Source organism: Prunus persica, chromosome G3 (genome assembly GCF_000346465.2).
Source record: "Prunus persica cultivar Lovell chromosome G3, Prunus_persica_NCBIv2, whole genome shotgun sequence".
Classification (NCBI taxonomy): Eukaryota; Viridiplantae; Streptophyta; class Magnoliopsida; order Rosales; family Rosaceae; genus Prunus; species Prunus persica.
The window spans coordinates 6,167,183-6,191,064 of record NC_034011.1 but is presented as its reverse complement, the minus strand read 5'-3'; the positions used below and the strand labels follow the sequence as shown (position 1 = coordinate 6,191,064).

The following is a 23,882-nucleotide window of genomic DNA, read 5'->3' as shown; positions in this document are numbered from 1 at the left end:
ATTTGGAGATATATTTTTCCTCTCATAAATTCAATTTCCAAGAAATTCTAATACTTACAAGTAATGGTTATGGAATGAAATTGATTATAATAAGAAATGGGATGTCGGGAATTGGAATTATTCTAATACCTATATGTTAGTAAATACAAGACTGTGATCAATTAGGAGGGATAGTTGATCCCATTCTTATTTATTGTTCATTCCCTTACTTGACATAGGAAGAATTTGGGTTTTAAAAAAAAAGTCCTACAGAAGAAACCCTTAATTTCAGTATTAGGCCTAACTTATAGAACGCGAAGTTATGCCAAAAAGAGTCAGATAATGCACGCACAACAAAGTTACGTCATACAATGCGACTAGCCATAATAAGGTATCGAACTCATCACAAATATATTATTCTTGCAATAATGTGAGTTGAACCTTAGACATCCTCCAACTAAATAGAGACAATTACAACTAGACCAAAAGCTAGATTTCCTTCCTTTTTTTCTTTTTTCAAGAAAGGAATTATGGAAGGCCATTAAGTCATGTCCACCGCACATCTATTAGCGGGAAAAACACATACCTTATTTAACTAACAACCCAACAAGACTCGTTCCTTGCCACCCAAAACCTATATCTCTCTCTTCTCGCTCAACCTAACTTGGTGCACATTTGCATCTGCACCTGCAACCCTCGCCAACACTGCCGGTGCAGTGTGTACCTCCTCCTCCCCAGCGCAGCACACATTTACCGAATTTGATATAATATCTTCAAGAAAACCAAAAAAGAAAATGTATCCACCACCACCCGCGCCATACTATGCTCCACCTCCACCAGCGTATTACGCGCCGCCACTAATGCCGCCACCACCAAAGCGGTACTCTCCGTGGCTGGTGCCGCTTATCTTTTTGGTGAATCTCGGGTTGTTCATATGGATCATGTATGAGAATAATTGCCCGTCTAGAATTTCAAAGGATCAATGCATGTTAGGCCAGTATTTGGATAGGTTCTCTTTCCAACCCTGGAAAGATAACCGCATGGTTGGTCCTACCCCTGAAACGTAAGGACTCTCTCTCTCTCTCTCTCTCTCTCTCTCTCTCTCTCTCTCAATGTTTTCATTTGTTTATTTCTGTTCTCTTATTTTTCTATTTATGCTAATGGGATTACAAAACTTGTTATGAGGGTAATTAATGTGACGAAATTGAGATGGGTTTTGCAAATGTTAGAGAGCAATTATTTCCATGTAATTTGTCCTTTTCTTTTGGGAGGGGGAGGTGGAGGTTAAAAACCATAACCTACGAATTTCGATTACAATTAGGGGAAAGTAATTGATCTTAAGGACCTAAAGATTTCAAGTTATAATTGGAATTGGGTGAAAAGTTAGACAAAAGAATGTAGCTAGGCTAATTGATTTGATAACCTATATGATATCCATCACTTAAGTTGTGATTGGAAGTGAAAGGAGATATCCATCATTTAAGTTGTGATTTTATAACCAACTTCAACAAAACTTTCTAGAGTGAGGAAAAATGGAAAAGCAATACAAATTTAGCAACCATCCCTAATTCTCTCTCTCTCTCTCTCTCTCTCTCTCTCTCTCAATTAGGCCATCTTTAATTAAGCTTCTACTAATAGACTGTGCAAAACCTTAATCTATTTGCAGACTTCAAAGACTAGGAGGCCTTGATAGAAAACTAGTGGTGGATGGTGGTGAACCATGGCGCCTTTTGTCCTCCATGTGGCTACATGCCGGGCTGATTCATCTGTTTGCCAACATGCTCAGCCTTGATTTTGTAGGACTTCGGCTTGAGCGGGACTTTGGATTTTGTAAGAAATTAACATTCATGATATAAATATATATACATTTTCTATGTTAAGGATGTTCTAAATTTAAGAAAAGTGCACACATCTTTCCTAGGGCTATCCAACACTGTATTTCAATTATCGAAACTGTCTATGTTTTAGGTTATCTTTAAAGGATTATCCTTTCAAAAAATCGTCCGATCTTGGTTTAGCCCTTGAATAGGAAGGTTACAATTCAAGTAGTCAATTTTACACGATGAATGCTTAGCTAACTGTTGTGTGAACTGTTTGGATTTGGCAGACAGATTCGTATTCGTGTATGTGCTAGCTGGGTTAGGTGGAAATTTAGCGTCTTGCCTTAATATTATCAAACACGACTGGTCAAGCAAGACTATATCAGTTGGCGCATCTGGGGCAATTTTTGGATTGTTGGGAGCTTCCCTTTCTGAGCTCATCACAAACTGGACAGTCTATGACGATAAGGTAACACCTCTTTTCTCTTTAGTTATTCCCCTTCTTTTCTGTAACTCTTAACTGGCAAATAAAAGTTCACATAAACTCTAAGCTCAAAGTGCTGATATTGTGTTTGTATCCAAAACTACGTGGTTTCCTATTCGGATTTTCCTTTAATTTCTTTTCAATATAAACTCTAAGCTCAGAGTGCTTAACTTATATTTGGACAGAAGCACAATGTCACAAGAGCATAAGCATAAGTCCTATTTCTCAACAGTTAAAGTTCGGACTGCTTATATTTTCTCTTCTGATATTGTGTTCATATCCAAAACTACGTCGCTCTACACTTCCATTTAATTAGCTTTTCAATGCAAACTCAAAAGCCAAAATGCTTAACCTTAAATTCCAACATAACCACAATATCATCACAGGAACATAAGCAGAGATCCTATTTCCCACACCTAATCTAACCTCTTAATTTTCCTATTCAGTGCTCAACAATCATGATACTCATCCTCAATGCTGCCCTGAACTTGGCTATTGGGTTTCTACTTAAGATGGACAACTCAGGTCATGTAGGAGGACTCGTCGCCGGATTTTTCCTCGGTTTTGTTCTTTTTGTCAAGCCTCAGTTTGGATATGTAAGCAGCAAGTACATTCCATCATACCATCAAGTCAAACGTACACCAAGGCACAACTTCTGTCAATATTTTCTAGGGCTCGTTGCTTTGGCCGTGTTGGTTATTCTGTAAGTTACTAATTTCATTTTCTCTTTCGACAATCTGTTCAAGGTTAACCATTGAAAGTTAGCTATCCAGTCTCTGATTAAAAAAAAATGTCTTAATTTGCAGATATGGAGTTGGCTTTGGTAAGCTATTCAACATAAAGGAGATTAAAGAGCATCTGCCTGACAGCGTAAAAAACTATTGAGCTTGTATTGGTTTTGAGTAATGAACAAACCATAGTTTCTTGACGGTTCAACTGCATGTTCTTGAAGAATTGCAAGTATAACACAACAAAATATATACTTGCTTATGTACGCAAATCATATGTATGTACCGCATGCATATGTTTCGTTGATGTATATATATACCTGCCAATGTGCATATGTAAGTGTACATGAGAGAGATGATTGTGGGGATTTAAGAGAGGTCAGTATTTTGTGGATTGTGAGAGAGATGCTCAGATGAGTATTTCATAATTTTAGTAATCACAACAATTTTTTAGCGATCTTCTTTTGGTTTCAGAATTTTTTCTGCATTTTTCGGACCATGCAACTCGAGCATTTTTCACAGAAATTTTATTAGATAATGATGAAGTCGATTTCATTCCGTTTTAATGAAAGCAAAACTTAGGCTACAAAACAAAAGTCATGATGTCTGCAGTTGCCAATATGCATACCCTTTAGTATGGCAAGATTAGTATGTGCTAGTGAAAAATGTGCGGCGGTCATCGTGATGTACGAATCTCACGAGGAACCTACACCCATCCTGAAGAAAGAAAGAAAAAAAAAAATTGTAACTAGTGTACGATCTATCGCATCTTTCATCGATTCCAAGATACCCTTGAGTATGGCCTTAATTTCACATGACCAAGACACTCGATTTGACAAACACTTGGGGCATCTTGGCTTCACTGTGATATCATTTAAAGCCCCATAATCAATACACATCCTTCTTTTCTAACTAAAACAACTGGAGATGAAAAGGGACTATTGCTACTAGGCTGACTGCCGGGTGCTGGCACACAACATGCGTCATCATCATGACTCGACTTCCGTTCAGAGGTAAACCTTTGTGTTTGGTGAAAGACGAACAGAATGAGACTGCAAAGAGAATGAGTAACAGACCGAGTAAAAATGATGAACTGTATTGATTATCACAAATGCCCTGTTTGTTGACAACATAATCACCAATACAACTAAGGCATGAACCAATCCTAACAGTCTAACCAGAAACTCCTATCAAATTCTAACACACTTATGTTGATTCAGCTTCCTTATCATTTGGAACAAGTCATCATAGCTGGCAATCAACTGGTCAAGGTCTGTGGTTTGAGAATATGAAAATTTGTGGTAGAAGGCTGTGGCTGATGTGCCAAGTCCTGTAACAAATACTAAACTATATCCTGGTTGGTTTTGCTGGCACAATTTCTCCATGTAACAAGAATCTACAATGGGATAAGTTAGAGCGGTTGAGCACCAAGTACCACATCATAGAGATTCTTGGATGTAATTTTTAGCAAAAACCAAACCGAACCAATCCAATTATCGTTAAGTATCATAAAATTAGCAAATGGAAAATTATCGTTAAGTATCATAGAATTAGCACTTGGAAATTTTAAGTTTTAGTATGAAACAAGCTTATTTGTACATTTTTTTTAAATTTAAAATCTGAGAGAAACCGATGGAAACCACATTTCAATATGGATTGGTTTTTAACTTTTCATGAAAAATTAATTGAAAGCAGTTCAGAAGCATCATGCAGCATGGTCATTAATCATTCAGCTTCCTCTACGTAGCTAAAGTCAAACGTCTTGTTTACTAATCCCAACTTTTTTTTTAATTTTCTCCCTTTTTGTTACTTGTTCTGTTTGTTTTTTTGTTGAAGAATGGAAGGTTATAACATAAAAGGGGCATAAAGTAATTTCCTCACATCTATTATCGGGGAAAGTTGCCAAACTTATCTACCACCCCAGCCAAACTTGATCCTTGCCACCCAAAGCCAAATATTTTTCTCTCGTCTATCTCTCCTCCTTGTAACTTGGTGGTGCACATCAGCATCTGCCACCGCAGCCAATAGTGCAGGTGCAGTGTGCACCCCTTCGCCTTCCTCCCCGTGGTTGAAATGGGGAAGAGACCGCCATCCTCTGAAGACATGGAGAAGGGACGTGAAAAGGCTCGACCTTCCATGCCTCCACCACACTTATGCCCCCCACCACCAAAGCCATGGGTGCCGTGGCTCGTGCCGATCATATTTGTGGCCAATGTAGCCATGTTCATTTATACCATGTACGTCAATGACTGTCCATCAATCGACGAGAATAAGTGTATTCTTCCTTCTTTGAAGAGGTTCTCTTTCCAACCCTTCAAAGAAAACCCTCTCCTTGGTCCTGCTGGACTCACGTAAGAATTTCCTCTCCCTCTCTCTCAATGATTTCTATTTTCAGTTTATTTTCTTGTTTCGCAATAGAATTTATGAGGCTAATCTTTTCTTTTAATGTGTTTCATAATCCTTACCATTTTCTCTTTTTTTTTTTTTTTTTTTTCTTGTGGATGGTGGAGGTTTAAAATTAATAATCAACTGAGGTATGAGAGTGGAAAACAAAAACAGAAACCATTTGTATGGAGTTTGATTACGACTAAAGCATAACTCATTTGAGCTACCTACAAAATTGAAGGTGTATGGAAAATTTGAGCAACCTATAGAGTCGGCCTGTTGGCTAGCATTGTTAGAGGCTTGAGACTTGCTCAGAACATGAACATGCCATTCAATACTCTGTTTGGTTCTGTACATTCATATACTTCCGTCTATGCAATCTCTTCGAATTTGAAAGAAAAAGAAGAATTTTCTTACTCAAAAAGGGCTAGTTCCAATTAATATTTGGATTCTTATGTCTTACTTAAGTAACCCAATCTCTCTAGCATAGTGTCACATTCTCCTCTCTAGGTCTTGGCAACTTCACTGCCCATGATTCTATGCCACCCCAAAATGTAGGGACAGTGGATTTCAGCAGCCCGAGCCAAACACGGGAAATCTGTCCGGTTGCTCTGCCAATTTAGAAATCATTCCTAGCGCAACTAGGCCAACTCTAAGCTACAACTTATTGCACATAGTCAGCATGCTCAATACATGAAAAACCTTGATCTAATTGCTACTGTTTGCAGTCTAAAAAAACTAGGAGCCCTTGAACGGCAACGAGTGGTGGAAGAGGGCGAAGGATGGCGCCTCTTGTCTTGCATGTGGCTTCATGCGGGAGTCGTTCACTTACTTGCCAATATGCTGAGCCTTTTATTCATAGGAATCCGGCTTGAGCAGGAATTCGGATTTAGTAAGAACTTAAGATTTAGGAGATTTTAACTTGGTTTTTACATGATCAGTGCATGCTAACCATTCTCCACTCTTTAAATTTGGCAGTCAGAATAGGACTCTTGTATGTGCTTGCTGGATTAGGTGGAAGTTTAGGATCGACTATGCATCTTATGAGAACCACAAGCCCGACTATATCAGTTGGTGCATCCGGAGCACTTTTTGGATTGTTGGGAGCCATGCTTTCTGAGCTTCTAATAAACTGGACAATCTATGTAAATAAGGTAACCTTTCTTTTCTCTTTCTCTGGCTTTCAATCACTATTAATTGGTAAGTCAAAGAACCCACAACTATGCCCGTGAACCGCCATCAAATACAATCAATATGACCTCTAACATGTATGTGGCACTCACTGTTATATTGTAAGATCACATGTATGTTCTGAGAGGTAGACCATATATGGCAAGCTCATACAAATTTTAAGCACAACTATAATTATAAGCACAGATCTATGAGGGATGCATCTAAGATCTAACTTTGCTATTCAGTGCACAGCGCTCCTGATACTCATTGTCGTCATTGCCCTGAATATGGCTGTCGGGTTTCTACCTAAAGTGGACAATTCAGCTCATATAGGAGGATTCCTTGCAGGATTTTTCCTTGGCTTTATTATTCTTGTTCGTCCTCAATACGGTTATATACGCCGTAAGCATCTTCCATCAACCTATGACGGCAAACATAAACCTAGGCACAAGGGCTATCAATATGTGCTAGGGAGCGGTGCTCTTGTTATCTTAATTCTTGGGTAAGTTTCTTTCCTTTAGGCAATTTACTGAATACCAATGAAAATTAATCAACCTCCAGTCTCTGATTAAGTTTTATGTTTTTTCATTCATTGCAGATACACATATGGCTTTGGTAAGCTATATGGTCTTAAGGCACTGAAAAATCTGCCTTAAGTTCTAGAAATCAAATGAATATTCTTGAGAACTCAACTGCCTACTCAAGAATTTCAGGTATAACACCACCTCCTCAACAAGACCGAAAAAAGAAAAAGAAAAACAGAACACACCACAAATTATACTTCCTTATATCAGAAAAGGCTGAAACACATGCATATCTAAAGTGAATCTAACTTTACTGCTGACATATGGATGTATATTTGTGAATGTTCAGATGTTGTAAATGCATGTATATGTACGCTATGCATATATCTTGAAAACCAGACAACTAGAAGCTACTACAGATTTGAATACAGTTTGACATATGCTATATTCAAGTTACAGTGCTCCAACAGATATAGGAAATTAAGCTACATGAATGATCACTTTATACTAAGTTTGGCTTGAACACTGTTTCAGTATTATTTATTTGAATTCCACAATTAGCAAAAGTTGTAGAATATACCACACACATATGTATACGTGCAAACATATATATATGTATATCGTACGAAGTTACTGATAAATAATTTTTTATTCTTTCTTATCTGTAAAGAGTTCATATTGTCTTTAACGAGATGGTTGCTTACACCGATCATGCCAATGACAAGTGAAATATGAAATTAGTAAATTATGAAACTTCCATTGCTAATAGTCCTTGATTGAATTTCCTTTTGTTTTCGTCTGAGAATGAGCATAATGAGTTTAACACTAAACTTCAAGATGGTAAACAGGGCTGTGAGAAAGACATAAATACCTATATGGTATCACCCCAAATATACTCATAACATACTTGCGGGTGTGCATGCACGCTCACTTGACCACAAAAACAGGACTGACAAAGAGATTTTAGCACGGGAGAGGAACAGGGTATAAGCAAAGACAGCAGGGAGTCTTCTAGGATAAGGAGGAGTAGATGAAGACAATGCTATGTTTTAGTCAAGGTAGCAATGTAGATGAGTTCTGTAATTTCTATTTCAGAATTTTTCTGCATTTTGATTAAACACCCCAAGCATTGTTGATGGAAGATGAGTTAGTCTCCCAATTCACATGCACACTGTACTTCTAGATGTCTTGTTAAAATTAAACTATATAGTAATCAACTTGAGAATGTCAATTAGACAACTCTGAAGGAAATTTTATTCTATTTAATGAAAGCAAAACTTAGCTTACAAAATCAAAATTCATCAGATCCGCACTTGCCAATATACATACCTTTAGTAGGAAAATTAAGTATTCTATTGCCTATAGCTCACATGCGTCTGAGCGACCAAAAATTGTGTAACGGTTGTTTGCAACATTGTCATATAGAAAATCCCGTATGAAACTGCATTCGTCAAGAAGAAATAAAGTCATGGAAACAGTTTATCATCGATTGCTTCTTTCATCAGTTTTAAATCTTAGCATACAAAAAATATAAAATAAGAAACAGGGAAGGACTTACAGAGGTACAAACTGTAGAAAGAATGCTAGCTGGGGGAAGGGTAAGTCTATGTATTCCATTATCTTCACAACAGCTTCTGACTTGATGAAGGATCTAAAATTCACCATGTCAGCTCTCATTTTTATTCATATAATCCCTTTATAAGATATATCTGCTACATTCTAAGTTATTTAAGATATAAAAAAATGTAAGCGGTTGGAAGCATCAAACTGAGAAAGTGTTTCACTGAAAATAAAACACGTTAAGTAAGAAATGACAACTATTTAGATGGAATTTAAAGTCGGAATCATTTATCATAAAGTTAACTTGAAGATGGTAAACTCAGCTTAGGCAGACTATGTTTGTAGCTTATTAGAAACTGCACTTAATAAACACAAAAGTCATTGTAAATACCTATCCTGTTCAACAAGAACAACACTTGAAATATCATCCGGAGCTCTTCCGGACCTTCTTAGCAGTTTCTTCCCTGCTTCACTCTGGAGAGCTTCAAACCTTATTCTCCTGTCAGTGGTGGGTTAAACAAGAATAAGAAAACTGAAGATAAACCTCATAAGACACCAAAACATTTGCAGTCATGAAACATATGGATGACATATATCATAATTAGAGTCTACAAAAGATTAAAGGAGGAGGAGAATCGAACCTATTTTGATCATTATCACGCACGAACTTCACACCTCCATTACATAAGTTACAAACACCTGTAAAACAAAGATTAAGAAACGAAAATCGGCAATCATGTGATGAAGTTTAACCAAGTCCACATTGACCAATTGAACTTAACTCTCAACACATTTTCGTTTAGAACATATAAAGGACCATAAGAAGCATAGATAGATACACATAAATAAACCACTAAAAACCACAAAACAAAATCATCTTACATATCAAATGTGTAAAAATATCTCTAGTCTTTATTTTCCATTTTTACTTATTTTAAACATGGCTTATAACGTATCAAATTAGGTTGCCTTTTAATGCAAAAATATCACTTTTTTAGGTGCATCATTCAACAACACAGAGAAATTATTTGTCCATAAAATGAAAAAACCAAACAACCCATAATATTAAAAGCGTTCCATTTACACCAAGCGCATGATAACATAACAATCAGATTATGTGCTAAAATGAACTGCTTTACCGTCAAATAACATGATGGGCCTCGTGTCATTTTCAAAGAAGCCTGAAGTTGCTTCGACCCAGTCCACTCTATCTCCTCGGGTTGGGGATACGGTAGCAAACGTAGTTAGCCTTCGTCTAACGTGCGCCGGTCGTGAAAAGCCTACTCGTACGCACCCACCAGGAACCAGAAGCGCCATGAAAAGCTGTTGGAAGCGAAGGAATTCAGACCCAAAAAATATAAAAACACAAAAGGAAATTGTGAAATATGTTAGTACATGAATTATTTTGACCTTGAAGAGTTGAGGTAATTACATGAAGTACCCCTTTTGCTAGAATGAGTTTTGTGTGTGTTGGGGATGTGAGAATGGCTTCTCTGTCATAGGAGGGAAAGTTATGGGGTACAAGGGTAAATGGACTCTCAATTTCACAAAATATTTTTTCGTGGCTTCACATTTGGGTACCACGTGGAAGTTCACATACCATTGACATTGAGCTCTAGTGTGTTTTTTTTTTTGGGGTCAAATTGAGCTCTTGTATTAGATTTTTGTTTGTTGACAAGAGCAAAGCTTTGGAGGTTGACGTGGAACTTTGGTCAACGGAATGGAGCTGGTAACTATAGTTTGACTCAATTTTGATAATTTTGTCTAATTTTATTAGAAGTAAGTATAATTTCCGACTTCTACTAATTAAATTTGTTATCTCCACTTGAGATGTGAAACTATCATATGAACATGAAATTGATTTAATCAAGTATAATAGTTGACATCTCGAATAGTGATAAAAACTTTATAAGTGTCAAATTATCACCTAAATCATCAAATTCAGATTTAACATTTTACATTTCACACTTCCCTCGAAGACGCTCATAACTCAAGAACATTTCATAGATAGGTTGAGTGAATAATTGGGTCAAAATATAAAGCTCACCTTTTATTTAATCAAATACCAAGAAGAAAAATAGAACCTTAAAAAAACAGATAATATTTTCAACAATACCGACCGTGTATCAATATGGGAATTTGGTACTCAGAGTCAGCCTACACACATTTATTCATTCATCACTCTTGACTCACACTAATTTATATCCCAAGACATGCAAAGTCCACTCCTCTAAAAAAACAAGCATAAAGCTTTGAGTAGTTGTGAGTTGAATCCTGACAATTGAGTTGATTGGACAAACAGTTCATTAATTGGCTACCTTCTTCTATTATCTACCTCATGTACTCACCATCAAATCAAATAAAAACTCCCCCCCTGCTTTTCTAGCTGAGAACTGAGGACACAACACATTGCTATAGCTTTGAAACACATCTTGAAGCTTTTCAACTTCAAAAATGGCTTCTTTACACAGGAAAATTCATAACCGGCCAACATTTTCCACTAACACTCCCCATTTCTTAAAGATTATCTCAAAGGATACTTGTAGACAGAGCAAACTTGTGAGCACCTCTCTCTCTCTCTCTCTCTCATGAAATGTAGCTACTTTGCTCTCTTTACATAGCTAGCTAGAGCCATTCATGCATAATGAGGAAGTTGTTTCCACACATAGGTGTCCGTAGTTTCCTTCTGATTATGTTTTTGCTGAGATATAATGGTGTTTGCTCATGGTTGGTGTTTCCTAATTAACTGTTTTAGGCCATGGAAACCTGTTAGAATTTAGATATGATATGCATGTACTCATAGTTAAATGTCAGTGCTTAATTCTAGAGACAAAAATAGTTCTCTCTCTTTTATAGTATCTCTGGGACTTTGCCATCAGATTAAACCGAGTAAACACAGCTTTGTTCCATAAACTGGAGAAAAATCTTTGAAACACATTTGAAGTTCAACTATGGCTGCTTTTCCGCACGAAATTGATGACTCGCCAACATTTTCTGCTACTGTTTATATGGCTAGTGTTTTTTTCTCTTCTCTACGGTTAGTATTCATGATGCTTGTGTGTGCTGCTGCTTGAAGTGAAAAGCGAGAAATGAATCTACATTGATGTGGTAGTGAAATTTTTTTTATTTTTTTTTGGCTGCAGTAGCTATATGCTATATAGTTATTGAATCACTCATTTCTTAGCCACAAAAGTATGGGTAAATGTTTTTCACTTCATGATCTGTTACTTGTCTGACACGTTCTATGTTGCACAGAGGATTCCGAATAAGTTTTTGATGAAATATGGAGATGATTTATCGAATCCAATATTTCTCAAGCTTCCAAGTGGTTCAGAATGGAAAATTGAACTCAGAAAATGGGAAGACAAGGCCTGGTTGGACAAGGGTTGGCCAAAGTTCTCTAAGTTTTACTCTCTAGACTACAGTCACTCGTTAGTTTTTGGCTATGAAGGGAAGTCCAAATTCTGCGTTCGCATATTTGACCGAAACTTCACAGAGATTGCCTATCCATTAACAACGCCCGATCTGAAAGACACTGATGAAGTTGATGATTCTGAATCTGAATATGATGATGATTTTAGTGATGATTCTGAATCTGAATCTGATTTTAGTGATGATTCTGTTGAAATCTTGGACAAATTTCTACCCCGCTCAAGAAAATCAAGTTCAAGTGGTATTAAAACAGAAACCAACATCAACTTCCACAATGTGGCTCCACATCTTAACTAGACAAAGAAAAAACTCAACCTTATGAAATGATGCTTGAGAAGTCAATTAGAACTAAGAATTCTCTTCTGTTGAAATCAGACATGAAAATTACAGCATATGTGTTTTGCTTTTTATCTTCAACTTTATTGCGTTTTCTTCCATTCTGTTCTAACTTGTAATATCCTATTATTTCCTTTAACAGGAAAATCTGAGTTTCCTGCCAAAAGACATTGTGGTGGCACGTCTACCACTCGAAGATTCATAAAACGAACTAGAAGTGCAAAATTTATAGCTCTCCAGAGAGCCAAGGCTTTCAAATCTGACAAACCTTCTTTCATAGTTCCCATGACGCGATCTTCTACCAATCGATCTTTTGTGGTAAGCTTTCAATAGACAACCGTGCTTGCCATCACAACTTCTGTTAACTTGTATTTATAGATCATACAGTATGAAAAAGAACTAAGCAACTGTACTTTCACAGAGCACAATTATGGTACTCTCTCTTCAACATTTTCTTATTGTCTTTTTCTTGTTTTCCATTTAATTATTTTCAGTGGTTGCCATCCGATTTTTCGTTCCATATGACACGTCTTAGTAACAATTCTGGCAACGTTATGTTTCGGGTTTTGGATGGGAGAACTTGGTGTCTTGGATTGAAATGTGAAAGGGCAAAACCAAAAGCCAGATTCCAGTCTGGTTGGTTTAAATTTGCACGAGACAATAATTTGAAAATTGGTGATGTGTGTGTCTTTGTGTTGGTTGACGACATTAGACTTACTTTTGAAGTTGTCATTTTCCGTGCCACAGAAGCTGCAAACACCTTGTCACCGGGTAAGTTGTCTTTCAATTTTTGAACTAATTCAATCGAAGCACCACAGAGATAAACTATATGTTACCTTCATCTCTCTTTTTTATATGCCTACAGATGTTGATGGGGAACAAACAATGTCCGAGATGGAAGAAACTGATGAAGATTATGATTCTGTTGAACTCTTGGACTATTTTCCACCATGCCTGAAAACAAGGAAGAAATCTCCAATAGCACCACAGCCTAGAAAGAAAAACAGAACATGTTCGATTAGTACAGCAGAAAATAACATCAGAAGTGTTGGTGGCTCGTCTAGGAGTCAAAAATTCCTAAAACGAAGACCTCAGGTTTCTAGGATGATGAATCCAGTTACGGAAAGCGGAACAGATAGAGCTCTTCAGAGAGCAAAGGCTTTCAGATCAGAATACCCTTCTTCCACGGTTGTTTTGCATCCCTCATATATCAGTGCAGGTTATTTGGTAAGCTTTCTATAGAGACATCATGCACAACTTCTGCTAACTTCTATCTGCGTATGTCAGTGTGAAAAGAATAGCTAGCAAATTACATCATAAACACTCCAAAATTTTCAGTTTTAACCTGCTTCTCTTTCTCCTTTCAGCATATAGGAGCTAAGTTCATCAAGGAACATCTTCTTAAACGGAGTCATAAGAATGCCATCCTTCGTGTTTCAGATGGAAGAACTTGGCCTGTCTCATTAGGCCAACAAGGCAAAGGTATACTCAGATTTCAGACTGGTTGGAGGAAATTTGTGCAAGACAATCAGTTGGAAATCGGAGATGTGTGTGTCTTTGTGTTGACTAATGCCATCAAACGTTTAATTGATGTTGTCCTTTTCCGCGCTACAGAAGCCGCAAAGTGCACCTTGTCAGGTGCGTTATCTATTGGTTAATTTGTGAATTTGTGCTCCATTAGGGCTGCTCTGCTTAACACATGTGTTATCCTTCCCTCTTTTTGTTTTAGGGGAAGGCCACAGACGCCGGACGATCAGTTCAAGTAGAAAAATTAAAAGAGAAGCCTGATGGACGAAGCAATGGAAGCTGAATATTTTGTTATGAATCCACTAGTACTACCGAGTCCTATCTGAATATTGAAGGCAGTGGACGCCTGAAAATTTAAAGATGTTCTAACATAAGAACTAATATTACCAATATATGCTTATATATTTGTCTTCCATTGTTGTTTTGATTACCTTGAAAAGGGAACAATCTAAGAATCTCTTCTGTTGTTTTGAATTTCAACTGCTAAAATATGAAAATTATGAGAGAATATTTGTTTGTGAGAATTTTCTGTGTATTCTTCTCCTTGTAGGAGGTCATATTTATAATACAACGAAACCTGAATGGGCAAGTAAATAATAAATTCCTAAATCTATTTACAGTAGGAAATCAGGAATGAAAGTAAATCAATTACAATTATAATGGGAATTCTTGGTGTGTAAGGAAAGTAAGTCAATATCCACAAGTCACGCCAACACTCCCCCTCACGTTGGTGCATAGATGTCGCCAATGCCCAACTGATCCAGTGAATTGTGGAATGTTTTACTGGAAATCGCCTTTGTTAAAATATCCGCCAATTGATCCTCGGATTTCACAAAAGGAAACTGAAACACTTTAGCCTCAAGCTTTTGTTTGATGAAGTGTCGATCCACCTCAACATGTTTAGTACGATCATGCTGAACCGGATTCTGTGCAATGGCTATAGCAGCCTTGTTGTCACAAAAGAGATTCATTGTGGATGTAGGTTTATACCCGAGTTCAATAAGCAACTTTCTTAACCAAAGAAGTTCACAAATCCCTTTAGTCATGCCTCTGAACTCGGCTTCTGCACTGGATAAAGCTACTACATTCTGTTTCTTGCTCCTCCATGTCACCAAATTACCTCCCACGAATGTGAAGTAACCCGATGTGGATTTTCTATCTGTTACATTACCTGCCCAATCTGCATCTGAATAACCATCAATATTTAGATGACCATGCTTTGAGAACATAAGTCCTTTTCCAGGTGCAGACTTCAAATATCTAAGTATCCGAAGAACTGCATTCATGTGGTCTTCACTTGGAGAGTGCATAAATTGACTGACAACGCTCACCGCATAAGCAATGTCTGGTCGAGTATGTGACAAATAGATCAATCTTCCCACTAACCTTTGGTATCTTTCTTTGTTAGTTGGAACTTGATCCGGATATTCTCCAAGATGATGATTCTGAACAATAGGAGTGTCCGCAGGTTTACAATCTAGCATTCCTGTGTCTGTCAACAAGTCTAAGACATATTTCCTTTGAGAGAGAAATATGCCTTGCTGCGATCGAGCCACCTCAATTCCCAAGAAATACTTGAGTCCACCTAGATCCTTCATCTCAAACTCCGTAGCCAGATAGTCTTGTAGCTGTGATATTTCCTGTTTATCATTCCCAGTAATAATCATATCATCAACATAGATTATTAATGCTGTTACCTTCCCTTTTTGATGTTTCAAGAACAGAGTATGATCTGAGTTGCACTGTTTGAAACCATTGTTCTTCATTGCCATGGTGAACCGTCCAAACCGTGCACGTGGTGACTGTTTCAATCCATACAATGCTTTTCGTAACCTGCAAACTGTTCCAGTCTGAGTAGTATTATACCCAGGAGGAATGTCCATATACACCTCCTCCGTGAGTTCGCCATGTAGAAAAGCATTCTTTACATCAAACTGGTGTAGTGGCCAATCCAAATTAGCTGCAAGGGACAATAAGACTCTGACGGTGTTTAACTTTGCAACTGGTGCAAAAGTTTCTTCATAGTCTATACCATAGGTCTGTGTGTACCCTTTTGCCACAAGTCTTGCCTTGTATCGCTCGATAGATCCATCTGCATTGTGTTTTATAGTAAACACCCATCTACATCCGATAGTCTTTTTTCCTCGTGGTATAGTCTCCAATGTCCAAGTCTGATTTTTCTCAAGAGCTTTCATCTCCTCTTTTATAGCTTGGACCCACTTAGGATCCTTCAATGCTTCAGAGACCTTGGTTGGAATATGGATAGCAGACAACTGATGCACAAAAGCCTTGAGTGGTTCAGACAGCTTCTCAGTGGATACATGATTTGCAATTGGATACTTGGATGTCTTGCCAATATCCGGTGAATAACGGTTGGGTGGCTTCCCACGATTTTGCCTGAAAGGTAATTGATATCCAATAGTTTTATCATCTAAATGCACAAGTCTAGTATGAGTAGTTACCTCAAGGATATTCTCAGGAGATTGGTCTGTTGGTACTGTTGAGTTAGAAGGGGGATCTTCATCTTGTTGTTCTGTATTGTCTGTAGGTGTGGGACTCGGATCAGAAATATCTTCGCATGGAGCAGGTGGGTCAGGCAATTGATCGCTATGAATGGGCGATTGGTCACTTTTCAACAGAGAGTAATCTCGTGCTCCAGACTCGGGATGATCAATCATTTCTGTACATAGGAGAATTTCTTTGTTTTCCAAGTTGCTCCAATTCTGTTCTTCACTTTGTATCTCCCCCTGAAGCGCAGAATTGGATGATGGGTCATGGAAGAACAGCTCAGATTTCAGAAAAGTCACATCCAAAGTGACATAGGTTCGTTGAGTAGGAGGGTGATAACAGCGGTAACCTTTCTGATGAGTGGCATAACCCACAAAAACACAACGAAGCGCACAGGGATCAAGTTTGCTACGTTGATTTTTGTGGAGATGAACGAAAGCCACACATCCAAAGATTCGGGGTGTGAGTACCAAAACAGAGGGCAGAGGTCTGTGTTGCTCAAGCACCTGTAAAGGAGTTTTAAAGGTCAATACACCAGAAGGCATGCGGTTGATCAGGTAAACTGCAGTGACAATAGCATCATCCCAGTGATGGCGAGGAACATGAGCGCCAATCAGAAGTGCTCGGGCGGTTTCAAGAAGATGTCGATTCTTTCGTTCAGCAACACCATTTTGTTGCGGTGTCTGAGGACAAGTCGTCTCATGGATAATTCCATGTTGTTGGAAGTAAGTCTGAAAGTCATGATTGACAAATTCTCCACCATTGTCTGAGCGAAGAATCTGGATTTGAGCATTAAATTGAGTTTTCATCTGTTTGTGGAAGGACTGAAAACGGGAAAACACTTCGTTTTTATTCTTCAGCAAATAAAGCCATGTCATCCGTGTACAATCATCGATGAATGTGACAAACCATCGAACACCAGAAGGAGCAGTGATAGGCGAAGGTCCCCAGACATCAGAGTGAATTAATGTAAATGGAGTAGTACACTTGTTTGTACTCAACGGGTAGGGCACACGGTGACTCTTGGCCAAAATACAAGTATCACATGTGAAGTCGGAGTCTTTGAAACCGGAGAATAAATCTGGTATAAGATGCTTCATATAACTAAAAGACGGATGTCCCAATCGACAATGCCACAACCAGATTTGCTTGCGTTTGCTATCAAAGGGATGTGTCACACTGTTAGCCACGCCGGGACTGAAGTCATCGACATAATATAGCCCCCCTCTCTTAGTACCACGACCAAGAATCTCCTTAGTGTGAATATCCTGAAGCAAACAAAAGCTCAGGTAAATGAGTACACAACAATTCAATTGTTCAGTAAGCTGACTAACTGAGAACAATTTAGTGGATAAAGATGGAACAAGTAAAGTATTAGACAGTGTGAGAGAGGATGAGAGTGCAACAGTGCCAGCCCCTGTCACAGGATAAGTAACACCATTGGCATTTGCAATACAGGTTCGTCGAGGTTGTGTAGTATTCAGAAAATCATCAGGATCAAACGTCATATGATCAGTTGCACCAGAATCAATTATCCAGCTCTTGGAATCAATCTTATCGGAAGTATGGAATCCATAACCAGGACCATTACGGGTCATATTGCATTGTCCTCGATCTGTAAGAGTAGCCCACCAATCAGGGTAGCCATGCGATGTAAAACAAGTCTCACAAGTGTGTCTCGGATCACCACAATATGCGCAATTTGGTCCATGTGTCGGGGTCGTTAGTCTAGAAGTCATAATCTGTGCAGCGGAAGAAGTATAGGATACAGGTTGAGTAGGAATTTGGATCGGAATCTGAGCCTGAGTCGGGGTCGGAGTCAGAGTCAAAATCGGGATCGGGGTCTGAATCATAGACAAATTCGAGGTTGGGGTCATCATCGGAGTGGGGGTCGGGGTCATCTTCGGAGTCGGGGTCAGGGTCGTCGTCATCATAGTCGGGGTCGGGGTCGTCAAAAGAGGATCCTGATTCTGGATCGGGGTCTGAATCATAGACAAAATTCGGGGTTGGGGTCATCATCGGAGTGCGGGTCGGGGTCGTCTTCGGAGTCGGGGTCGGGGTCGTCGTCGTCATAGTAGGGGTCGGGGTCGGGGTCGTTAAAAGAGGATCCTGATTCTGGATCGGGTTCGGGGTCAAAGTCTGCATCTGTAGGGGCGGAGCCATCTGGGCACTCAACTCAACGATGGTTGGTTGAGAATGAGAGAAGGAGTCGGTGGTGCTACCTCCATCAGGGTTGAAAAAATCATCAACCCTCATAGCGGCGGCGGGGTTTTGAAACTAGAGTCAGCAATTCCAAGATCGCCGCTCTGATACCATGCTAAAATATGAAAATTATGAGAGAATATTTGTTTGTGGGAATTTTCTGTGTATTCTTCTCCTTGTAGGAGGTCATATTTATAATACAACGAAACCTGAATGGGCAAGTAAATAATAAATTCCTAAATCTATTTACAATAGGAAATCAGGAATTAAAGTAAATCAATTACAATTATAATGGAAATTCTTGGTGTGTAAGGAAAGTAAGTCAATATCCACAAGTCACGCCAACATCAACTTCATCTTGAACAGTTCATTTTGAAAGGCATGAATCTAGGAGGTCTCTATATGACTGCAGCAGAGTTGAATGATGATGAAGTATACTTGTGCGGTTCAATTCACTCCTCCAATATTGCTTGTATTAAAAAAAAAAAAACACTATCATAATATATCATATCTTTTGGTTTTCAAACTAATGATGGGTTTCAAACTAATGGCTTGGTAAATTAAATGGGTAGGAAGAGAAGACACAAAGCAAAAGTTATGTAATTAATACTTCTCTATAAAATTGAAAAATATTAATACTTCTCGTTTCACTGATTCAGAACCAGAACCAACCAGTAGAGCTTTACTTACTAAAAGAAGACTATGAACTTGACATGAACTTGATTACTCCCTGAATTTTTGTATTGATGGAGTTTCTTTACTTTTTCATGTGCTCTAAACACAAATGGGAAGTTGTTAATGTACATCAAATTCACTCAGATAATGAAGGGTTTAGTCACTGATCTTTCGGCAAGATAACATGGAATTTATCTCTATCTATTTGGAAAACCTTTTAAGGAGGTTTCAAATCTCTAACGCCATCTCCAATGCTAAAGGGGCTAAATCCAAATTTTCACCTTTCAAAATACAACTATTCATGTATTGCCCGAACTCAAACAGTTTTTTTTCCCAACCCTCCAGACTCATCGTAGCCTTATTAAATTGTTTTAAAATAGTTTATCTCTAATTTTTTTTTTTTTATAGTGAAACTTTCTTGAGCTAATTTTTGTTCATAACTTCATGATTTATTTTTCCAAACATTTTAACCTAAAAAAACTAAAATTCGACAAACTTTTTCAATTAAAATGAAAACTTGTAGGCTATTATCCCATATGGCTTGAATTATTTTCTGATTTGGTGTCCATCTCCTCTTGTCTTCTTTCAATTATTTTTTGACTTTTGCTCATCTCCTTTATCTCCTTCAACTTTTCCTTTCTAGGATTCTCTTCATTTCATCTTTATCTCCTCATCTCTTCCTTGAATTATTATCTGACATGGTTCACATCCCACACTCTACATAAAGCATCATCTTCTTATGGTCTCCAATTCACACCTCTTTGGGGTTTTGGGGCCATATTGAAAAGGATTAAAAGGAGAATGAAAAAAATTATCAAAGTGAGAAATGAAAACAATTGATTTTGTTGGGTTATTTAACAAATAGATGGGTATTTATAGAGTTTGGGATGAGTTTTGGGGTTACATCTGATTTAGACTATTAAAAAAAAAAATTCCCACTGGATTTGATTTTTGAACGTTGGATCTATTTTATTTCCATTGAAATTTAAGAATTAATCCTCGCCTTTGATCATATAGCCGTTGGAACAATTTGAAAAAAGAAAACAAAAGCAAGTTTTTATTGTGGCCATTTGATTTCAACGGCAATATTCATATTGCAATCCACGTGCCTACAAGGGTGGCTGACACAATGGGTCCACAAAACTAAAAGGGCACAAGGTTCCACCAGATGTCAAGATGAAATCTCAAAGGTCCAAGCCCAAGCCACGGATTAGCGCCCAAGATTTTCGGAGGTCAATGTGCACGTGACAAAGGTCTCACAAGGAAAAAAATCAAGGAGGTTGATGATGATTCAGAATTTCCCAAAACGAGAGAAAATCAAGCAACCATAATATCTCCGCCGACGTGTTCTACGGATTTAGGGGGCCTCAAAAGGAAAGAATTTTAAAAGAGTTGACATTTGGCCATTCAATGGCCAGCTCATGGTCTAACGGACGCTCTATATAAACTTCACCAAACGAAGGCAGAAGACACACATCATCAGACACACAAACCTATTTTTCATCTCGCACTTTTCTTTTCTTAGACATAGGATTTTACTTTTCAAGCACCTAGTGTAGCAAGTCCTTCATTTCCTTAGTGTAAGTTTAAATTCTTGCAATTTACATTACCTTGTCATTTAAATTCAAGTTTATTTCAATCGCTTTCTTTTTCATTGTTATTGAATTTTCATTAAGTTTAAATTTGAGTTTAATTTAGTTTACCGTTCTTATTTCGTTCTTGTTAATTTATCGCTTTAATCTATTTTATCTCACTTTAATTCTCGTCTTTACGTTATTTATTTTACGCACTTTACTTTACGCATTTATCTTTAAATTATATTTAAGTTTAAGCACCTTTATTTTCCGCACTTGTTCTTCGTTTCATTATGTTTCACCTTCAATCTTCATTTCCACCCACTCCACATCATTTGGTTGCTCACATAAAACTTTGACCCCAAGGTAGTGAAATAACCTAGGCCGTGAGGAGGCCGAACAATCGTTTGATTAGAAGTTAGAAGAGCAACATATCCAACATACACTCACATTCCATCCAAGCCAAATTCGTGGCTTGGTGGTAGCACGTCCGGCACTCGAAAAAAGGAAGGACCAAAAGTTCCTTCCGTCGGCCTACCCGGCCGAAAAGAGGGAAACAGGTGCGAAGAGGAAGAAGAAGAAGAAGAAGAAGAGAGAGAGAGAGAGAGAGAGAGAGAGATCGACACATTGAATGTGCAAAAATGAAAATGATATTGGTATTATAAATTAGTACCGCAATTACCGATTTGCTCCATGACCGACAAAACCAACTTTGGTCAGTTCGTTTGTTTTTCAGAATAAAATGCCAAGCTTAAAATGTAAATACCCATTTTCTCTACTTATTCCTACCTTCCCTTGTATACTCGTTTATAAATGTCAAGTCCCAGTTTAACTTATGATCCATTATATATTATTGTATCATATAAAATCCTATGTCTTATTCCATTTTTCATGTATTGCATTATAATTTTCTAAAATCATTTTCTTGAGGAAAAAGTTTTAATGACAAAAATATCGGGTTTCCATGTACTCGACGAGCTTCCCGTTTACCTGGCAGAAGGCCAAATGGTAATAGCATACTCAGCCTCGACCAACTCTCCCTTGTCATCCCATTTACTCAATTAAACATGTCACTAATGGATGCAAAATACAGTCAGGGTTTAGGGTTTTCCATTTTTCACAAACATTTTGGTTTCATAAGAGCAACTCCACCCGTTTGCCTTTAGAGCAGCTCCAACAAGGGAGCCCAGCCCGAGGCGAGGGCAGGAAAGAAAAAAAAAAAGTCGCTCCAGCGTACAGCCCAGGCCCGGGGGTGGTGTGGGACCCACCAACTCGGGCTAGCCCGAAGGCGAGACCAACCCCAGGTCCAACTCGCGTGTTGCACGCGCCAACGGTAAAAAATTTTGAACCAGCACACGCTGACGTCAGCGCGACGCCAGCTCCAACGGTACGCTGCCACGTGTCGCCTCTCCAGCCTTCCGATTTGCTTCTCCAAATTAATCCAACGGCTGAGGCTTTTTTGGGCAATAAAAATATGAAAAAAAATCGTAAATTTTTTTTAAAAATTCTAAAAAATTATGATGTTTTTTTTCTATAAATACCTATCAATACCCTTCACTTTCAACACCAATACTCTTACATTTCATTATACTTCTACTATTATTCACTCTTTTTACTCAACATTTTCTTCTTTTTCATCTAGCATTTTGATTTCATATTTTTATGACTTCTTCTATCGAAACCGGAGGGGCTTGGAGCACCATGGAAGATGTTTCCTTGTGTGAGGCTTGGCTCCAAATTTGTCATTGTCCCGTCTCCGGCAATGAGATGAAATTTTTTCATATGTGGAAAAAAATTCATGCCGAATTTTGTGAAAAAATTCCGGGGTCTACTCGTACGGAGATGACATTATCCAGTAGGTGGAAAATCCTGAATAAAGAGTTGGGAAAATGGAGAGCTGCCCTAGCAAAAGCGATGGACAACTATAGAAGCGGGGAAAATCGTACTAAAGAGGTAAGTATTTTATAATTTTTGTTTTATTAAGTTTAATCTCCTAATATATATGTTTTGTTAATATTGCTTGCATTTTCAATATTTTGTTAATATTTCTTGCATTTTAAATATTTTGTTCATATTTCTTGCATTATCAATATTTTGTTAATATTTCTTGCAATTTAAATATTTTGTTCATATTTCTTGCATTTTCAATATGTTGTTAATATTTCTTGCATTTCCACTTGTTTCTTAATTTTCTTGCACTTCTAATTTATTTGTAAGGTTAATTGCATTTTCATTTTTTTTTTTGTTACTTGCATATCCAATATATTTTAAATATTTATTGCATTTCCATTTTTTTGTTAAATAGATTATACAAGCACAAATGTGGTTCGGTGCAACCGGGGGTGGCAAAAAAAATTTCACCCATCATGAATGTTGGGAGGTGGTCAAATATTGCAAACGCTTCATAATTATTCCAACGGGTCCCGACGTTGTATTAAACGAGACGCCACTCCGTGATTCAATGGCACCGGATTCACCTCATGATTCTCCTATGAGTCAAGACTCACCCATGGAAAAGGAGCCGAGGCCCATTGGCCGAAAGGCCGCGAAGGCAAAGAAAGTGGGTAATTCAAGCAATCATAATTCAAAGTTTTTGGAGGAAATTGCAAGGCAAAATGGCATAAGAATTGAAATGGAACAAAAACGCCAAGATAACGAGTTGACCCTTCAAGCTGAGTATGCACGAGAAAGGGAGTATTTGCGCAAAAAAGATATAGACATGACGGATCGGGAAACCATGGCCATGGATACAAGTCATATGTCCCCTGAAACAAAATAATTTTGGAAGCTAGAACGAAGGGATGTTATGAGAAGAAGACTTTTCCGGGATGATGGGCCTCGCAACACGGATTGGTTAAATGATGGAAACCATTAAATTTGTTAGCCTACCTTTTATGTATTTGTATTTTTCATGTTTTCTTTTAAAGTTGTTGTAATTCGAGTGTATTTTATTTTAGTAGTAGTAATTTCGTAAA

At 37.9% G+C, this 23,882-nt stretch overlaps 5 protein-coding genes across 8 annotated transcripts; 4 read left to right on the top strand and 1 right to left on the bottom strand.

Moving 5' to 3' along the window:
* On the top strand, nucleotides 434-4,383 carry LOC18784315 (RHOMBOID-like protein 5). Its single transcript, XM_007215696.2, has 5 exons — nucleotides 434-1,042; nucleotides 1,646-1,809; nucleotides 2,087-2,268; nucleotides 2,730-2,986; nucleotides 3,090-4,383. The coding sequence occupies exons 1-5, from the start codon at nucleotides 774-776 to the stop codon at nucleotides 3,166-3,168; spliced, it is 951 nt and encodes a 316-aa protein (XP_007215758.2). The 5' UTR covers nucleotides 434-773; the 3' UTR covers nucleotides 3,169-4,383.
* Nucleotides 4,538-8,387, top strand: LOC18781791 (RHOMBOID-like protein 5). Of its 3 annotated transcripts, none has more exons than XR_002270977.1 (6): nucleotides 4,538-5,362; nucleotides 6,125-6,288; nucleotides 6,375-6,550; nucleotides 6,815-7,071; nucleotides 7,168-7,282; nucleotides 8,041-8,387. XR_002270977.1 is itself a non-coding variant. In XM_007217620.2 (5 exons), exons 1-5 carry the CDS (start codon nucleotides 5,085-5,087, stop codon nucleotides 7,223-7,225), a joined length of 933 nt encoding a protein of 310 aa, XP_007217682.2. In that variant the 5' UTR covers nucleotides 4,540-5,084; the 3' UTR covers nucleotides 7,226-7,933. The 3 variants fall into 3 exon arrangements, 1 of the variants encoding a protein (XP_007217682.2); XR_002270978.1 differs by lacking the exon at nucleotides 8,041-8,387 and adding an exon at nucleotides 7,443-7,933; XM_007217620.2 differs by lacking the exon at nucleotides 8,041-8,387 and having other exon boundaries at nucleotides 4,540-5,362; nucleotides 7,168-7,933.
* LOC18783247 (DCC family protein At1g52590, chloroplastic) lies at nucleotides 8,325-10,136 on the bottom strand. 2 transcript variants are annotated; one of them, XM_020561045.1, is made up of 6 exons: nucleotides 10,064-10,136; nucleotides 9,793-9,976; nucleotides 9,295-9,352; nucleotides 9,045-9,152; nucleotides 8,652-8,744; nucleotides 8,325-8,534 (listed from the first exon to the last, which is right to left on the bottom strand). In XM_020561045.1, the coding sequence occupies exons 2-6, from the start codon at nucleotides 9,968-9,970 to the stop codon at nucleotides 8,453-8,455; spliced, it is 519 nt and encodes a 172-aa protein (XP_020416634.1). In that variant the 5' UTR covers nucleotides 9,971-9,976; nucleotides 10,064-10,136; the 3' UTR covers nucleotides 8,325-8,452. The 2 variants fall into 2 exon arrangements, with proteins under 2 accessions (XP_020416634.1, XP_007215071.1); XM_007215009.2 differs by lacking the exon at nucleotides 10,064-10,136 and having other exon boundaries at nucleotides 9,793-10,024.
* Nucleotides 11,083-12,382, top strand: LOC109947897 (B3 domain-containing protein At1g49475-like). The gene is made up of 2 exons (XM_020559321.1): nucleotides 11,083-11,212; nucleotides 11,909-12,382. The coding sequence occupies exons 1-2, from the start codon at nucleotides 11,108-11,110 to the stop codon at nucleotides 12,380-12,382; spliced, it is 579 nt and encodes a 192-aa protein (XP_020414910.1). The 5' UTR covers nucleotides 11,083-11,107.
* LOC18784197 (B3 domain-containing transcription factor VRN1) lies at nucleotides 12,638-14,272 on the top strand. The gene is made up of 5 exons (XM_020560732.1): nucleotides 12,638-12,739; nucleotides 12,916-13,192; nucleotides 13,287-13,648; nucleotides 13,789-14,059; nucleotides 14,151-14,272. The coding sequence occupies exons 1-5, from the start codon at nucleotides 12,707-12,709 to the stop codon at nucleotides 14,207-14,209; spliced, it is 1,002 nt and encodes a 333-aa protein (XP_020416321.1). The 5' UTR covers nucleotides 12,638-12,706; the 3' UTR covers nucleotides 14,210-14,272.

What these genes read in the sequence shown, in the direction of transcription:
- LOC18784315 (XM_007215696.2), top strand. Translation starts at nt 774, where the DNA reads ATGTATCCACCACCACCCGCGCCATACTATGCTCCACCTCCACCAGCG. An exon ending in TGAGCGGGACTTTGGATTTT is followed by an intron (nt 1,810 to 2,086) that starts GTAAGAAATTAA and finishes TGGATTTGGCAG; the next exon opens with ACAGATTCGTATTCGTGTAT. An exon ending in TTGGCCGTGTTGGTTATTCT is followed by an intron (nt 2,987 to 3,089) that starts GTAAGTTACTAA and finishes CTTAATTTGCAG; the next exon opens with ATATGGAGTTGGCTTTGGTA.
- LOC18784197 (XM_020560732.1), top strand. Translation starts at nt 12,707, where the DNA reads ATGACGCGATCTTCTACCAATCGATCTTTTGTG. An exon ending in TGCAAACACCTTGTCACCGG is followed by an intron (nt 13,193 to 13,286) that starts GTAAGTTGTCTT and finishes ATATGCCTACAG; the next exon opens with ATGTTGATGGGGAACAAACA. An exon ending in CGCAAAGTGCACCTTGTCAG is followed by an intron (nt 14,060 to 14,150) that starts GTGCGTTATCTA and finishes TTTTTGTTTTAG; the next exon opens with GGGAAGGCCACAGACGCCGG.
- LOC18783247 (XM_020561045.1), bottom strand. Translation starts at nt 9,970, where the DNA reads ATGGCGCTTCTGGTTCCTGGTGGGTGCGTACGAGTAGGCTTTTCACGA. An exon ending in CGTGATAATGATCAAAATAG is followed by an intron (nt 9,153 to 9,294) that starts GTTCGATTCTCC and finishes CACCACTGACAG; the next exon opens with GAGAATAAGGTTTGAAGCTC. An exon ending in GTTCTTGTTGAACAGGATAG is followed by an intron (nt 8,745 to 9,044) that starts GTATTTACAATG and finishes GGTGAATTTTAG; the next exon opens with ATCCTTCATCAAGTCAGAAG.
- LOC18781791 (XM_007217620.2), top strand. Translation starts at nt 5,085, where the DNA reads ATGGGGAAGAGACCGCCATCCTCTGAAGACATGGAGAAGGGACGTGAA. An exon ending in CTTGGTCCTGCTGGACTCAC is followed by an intron (nt 5,363 to 6,124) that starts GTAAGAATTTCC and finishes TACTGTTTGCAG; the next exon opens with TCTAAAAAAACTAGGAGCCC. An exon ending in GGACAATCTATGTAAATAAG is followed by an intron (nt 6,551 to 6,814) that starts GTAACCTTTCTT and finishes TTTGCTATTCAG; the next exon opens with TGCACAGCGCTCCTGATACT.
- LOC109947897 (XM_020559321.1), top strand. Translation starts at nt 11,108, where the DNA reads ATGGCTTCTTTACACAGGAAAATTCATAACCGGCCAACATTTTCCACT. An exon ending in CTTGTAGACAGAGCAAACTT is followed by an intron (nt 11,213 to 11,908) that starts GTGAGCACCTCT and finishes TATGTTGCACAG; the next exon opens with AGGATTCCGAATAAGTTTTT.